The 4,740-nt window shown below is 34.2% G+C and overlaps 1 protein-coding gene across 1 annotated transcript; it reads left to right on the top strand.

The window, feature by feature from the left end:
- Positions 1 to 983: 983 nt before the first annotated feature.
- On the top strand, positions 984 to 3,733 carry LOC128679673 (venom carboxylesterase-6-like). The gene is made up of 3 exons (XM_053762063.1): positions 984 to 1,206; positions 1,681 to 2,939; positions 3,071 to 3,733. Exons 1-3 carry the CDS (start codon positions 1,027 to 1,029, stop codon positions 3,531 to 3,533), a joined length of 1,902 nt encoding a protein of 633 aa, XP_053618038.1. The 5' UTR covers positions 984 to 1,026; the 3' UTR covers positions 3,534 to 3,733.
- Positions 3,734 to 4,740: the final 1,007 nt, after the last annotated feature.

Here is a 4,740-nt window from a genome sequence, read left to right on the forward strand (position 1 = left end):
CTTTTATTAAGCAATTTGACAAATTGTTGCTTGTCTAAAATATATTGTCCTTTTCAGTAAGAAATTAGTTTTTCATTAGGTAGATACTTCTTTGACAAATATTTAAATATCTATTTAATTGATTTATAAACTATGCACGTTAGTATAATTTGGATATCATAAGTTTGTAAATATTTTGCTTTTTATGACAAATTACTAATCATTATTATAGGATTTTATACTATTACATACCTAATGAGTTTCTTTCGGCATTTCTTCTCAGCAGTGATTCAAGGCTAAAAACTATTAGCTTTTCAAAAGCTAATAGTTTTTAGCCTTGATAATTAATAAGTATACATATAATTTAAACTTGTAAAAAACCTGTGAATATCTGATTTCTAAATAAGTTATTATTTTTCTTTTATCTGTGTGTTATTTTATAGTATTTGTCTGCCTTTTCCACCATTATACACGACAAAGCTCGTAAATAAACATAATCGAGAACAGTTGAATGTTTTGAGTCATAAAATATGAGAGTCGCATACGCCAAAAGCTAATGAATCAGAAATTCTCATGAAGACAAAGCGACGCGGGCGCAACCACATGTGCCGCACGTTTCGAACCCTCTCCCCGCCCCTCCCTTCACGTAACAGCCAACCCCCTTGAGGAACCGCTGAAAAAATGGACCACTAAGAATATAACCAACCTTATTGAGTTTATCTTAAAGTTCAGAATTACGTTACAATCTACAATATCTAGAAGGGACATAATTTTTTCTTCGAAAATATATTGATGAGGTCAGTGACCTTCTCGTGACTAACATTTTTAAATATTGCGTCGTTTTATACAATATACTTTTAAGTTTTATTCAAAGATTTCCAAACCTCTAACGACCTTTATTTATTTATCTTATTACACTATTGAAGAAGATAATTTATCAATTGAACATTAATCTGAATCATGCATGCTACTTTAATCTAATCTCTATATTTCTGATCTGAACCACCAAATTTCTTCTAGTCTGTATTAAGTGCGCGCTAAGTAACCATGTGGGTGAATTTAAGTATTTTATCCATGGTGGCTGCCCTTATCTTTGGACAAAATACGCCACCACAAGTGACAATATCTCAAGGTACAATTGTTGGTTCAGAAGCTGATGATGGAAATTATTTTGAGTTTCATGGAATTCCTTATGCTGATTCTACTTCTGGCAGCCATAGATTTAAGGTAATGATCGCTATAAGACCTACCTATATACTATAGTATTATGTAACATTAAAAATTAAGTCATATATAACATTTTTTTTTGGTAATTTGAGTGTCTTTGATTTCTATCTAGACTGATGAAGTCTAAGATGTTGTAAATAAGCTCAAATCGTACTTACTACTAATATTATAGAGGCGAATGTTTGTGAGGATGTACGTGTGTATATATGTTTGTTACTCTTTCACGCAAAATCTACTGGACGGATTGTTATTAATATTGTGTACAGGTAGAACATGACCTGGAATAACATATAGGGTACTTTTTATTCCGAAATTCCCACGGGAGCGAAGCCCCAGAGCGCAGCTATAGTAATTCATACATTACATCATTTTACTTGATCAAAAAATGAGATAGAAATAAAATTTGTAACCTGCTTGATCATTAATTTTAATCAAAATAAAAATATTTAATTTTATTTTAATATGTATTTACAGGCACCATTACCACCTCCTTCATTTCAAGATACTTTCATAGCCAATAGAAAAAATGTAAGATGCGTGCGTGCTCTAGGCGTTGGTTACGAAGGAACAGAAGACTGTTTAGTCGCAGACGTCTATACGCCAACGTTAGACAACGATGCTTACCTACCAGTCATGGTGTGGGTCAAAGGAAAAGAGTTCGATAAGGTCTATGAACAAGAATTGACATTCAAGAACTTTATGGATAACGGTGTCATTGTAGTGTCACTTACTTTCCGTGAATCCATATTAGGATTCTTATGCCTTGGTACTGAAACTGCTCCTGGTAATGCTGGATTAAAAGATATTATCGCTGGATTGCAATGGGTGCAACAAAATATTATTGAATTTGGTGGCAACCCTCAAGATGTAACATTATTTGGGCATGGAAGTGGTGCTGCAGCTGTGGATTTGATAACTATGTCTCCTACAGCTCAAGGACTAGTCCATAAGGCTATTTCTCAAAGTGGCAATGCATTTGCTCCATGGGCTGTAACTCGTGATAATTTGGAATATGCAGTACAGGTTGCCGAAGCTCTTGGACATACAGTTGATGATATTGAAACCCTTTCTGAAGTTTTTACTAGAACAAGTGTCGCTGCTTTGATGGCAGTCATCAATGAATTAGACCTAACTGACAATTCTCTAGCTTTTGCTCCCTGTATAGAAAAAGAAAACTTAGACAATGTAGTCCCATTTCTAACAAAATCTCCTTACACAATTCTTTTGAATAATGATTTCCTACAAATCCCATTTATGACTGGATTTGTTGACCAAGAGGGTACCATTAGAGCAGAAGAAGCTTTGGAATCTGATTGGATTAAAAAAATGGAAACGGATTTTAAAGATTTTATACAAGCCGATTTGAAATTTGAAAATGAAGAACAAGAAAATCAAATTGCAAATGAAATTAGACAATTTTACTTTGGACAGGGTTCGAACATTGACATTAGTGAATATCTAACTTATCATGGAGACACTATGATTTTAGTATCTACTATACGCGAGGCACGCCTTCGATCGACTGCGACCAATGCCCCGATATATTTATATCAGTTTTCTTATAAAGGAGAACTAGGAAAGCCATTTGTCGGACCTATCCCACTCGATTCAGCAACTCACAGTGAAGAATTGGCATATATGTTTTACGAATCACCAGATGAAACAGTTCCAGTTAGAGACCTTACTGTTGGTGAAATTCTTGTAGAAAGATGGACAAATTTCGCTAAATCTGGGTGAGTAGTTAGTAACCATGATTTTGTAACATCTATAGTTTTAAATAACTAATTATATATGACATAATATCCACATCCTGTCCAACTTTGAATTGTTAGATATTATTGCATTTTTGAATGAATTGTTTCAGAGTACCAACAACGCAGATTTCTCTAGTAGAATGGAAACCATTTACTGTCCAGGACCCGAATTACTTACGCATCCTTGACAATGATGAAGTAAGTAATGAAGTTAATGCTAATTTGGAGGTTAGCTTAGCAAATCCTCACCAAAATACTGTGAATTTCTGGAATGGCATTTACGAAGAACATTTCCTGGACGCAGAAGGAAAGTGGACTTTGGACAATAGAAACGATGATGACGACGAAGGATCTGGTGGTGAAGATGATGGCGACGGGGATGGAAATGGAGATGGCGACGGGGATGGAAATGGCGACGGGGATGGAAATGGCGACGGGGATGGAAATGGCGACGGGGATGGAAATGGAGATGGTGAACCAGACTCAGCATCGACTGCAGTCGGGTATACTTTCCTTATTATATCACTATTCAGCATTTTAAGCAACATTCACTCAACACAAATTCTTTCGTAAAAAGAATTTTGTAGGTAAGAGTTGATAGTTGTAATTCAATACACGCTTGTATCGATTTCATGTTGAAATCAATTACATAGACTTGTTAAATTTATAGGTGTAGTAAATATGTGATTGCGTCGGAGTGTAAATGCATGTTATTAGAACTGAATTTGCAAATTCATTACATTCGTTTTTCTATCAATAAAAAATAAGATCAATCATATTTTTTTATTTCTTTAGCATAAACTAGAATATATGTTATTCGTAAAGAATACATTATCAGATCTCGAAGGTTGTCATACTGACTTTATCAACATACAATTGATCATTTTTATCTTAAACTGTAGCTACGTACAATGCTGATCGATTTATCCAAAGCGTTGAAACAATTGAATGATTCATGTGTTCATCTAAAACAAAACAGTATTTTTTTATTTTCAAATGGGAATTACTAACCAATTTGAAAATAAAAAAATAATTGGCCATTTTTTTATCAATTTTTCCGGTCGAATGGCAGAGGACTGCCTTTTGTTTAAATTTAATAAATTAAAAACGTCTAGCAAGTGTTTTTTACCCTTGGATGAAAAATCTAAGACACCGGTGTCAACCCGGACGCATTTTAGTGCGATAACTTCAAAAGTTGGCATAAAGAGGGATATAGATCTACTTACATCTGTGGTTGGGAGAGCCCTGATGAAGGTAAATGCCATCAAAAACGTGCTGTAAAAAAACAAAAAGTCTCGCAGTTTTTCTACCGTAAAAAGTTGTGAGATCCATGTAATACTAAGTCGTTTGATGAGACGCGGCACTATAAGAAAAAAAAAAGAAATTATTTTACTACGTAAATAAATATAAGGGAAATGTTTACCTAATATTTATTTAGTTGGATGGGTATTTGCGAATTATTTTCAGTATTGTAATTAATTCCATCGCAAGTAAAATAACCTCTCAAATTGGACCTGTCACCTTGTGATTAAGACATAATCTCCACTGTATCATAACGCGCCAGGTTTTCATAAAAATGCACCGATTTTCAAGGGTGTCGAGATGCCTAAACTGCTTATTCCTCAAAGCTTATATAATATGGTGCACTAACGCTGATTGTTATATAATCATTCAAATTTTGAATAGAAATGACTATTCATGTCTCTGGATCTTTTTTGGGATTGGAGTACACAACAACATAACGTAGGTACTCAACAACACAACTTGTCTTATTGATGGG

This window comes from Plodia interpunctella, chromosome 2, assembly GCF_027563975.2.
Source record: "Plodia interpunctella isolate USDA-ARS_2022_Savannah chromosome 2, ilPloInte3.2, whole genome shotgun sequence".
NCBI lineage: Eukaryota > Metazoa > Arthropoda > Insecta > Lepidoptera > Pyralidae > Plodia > Plodia interpunctella.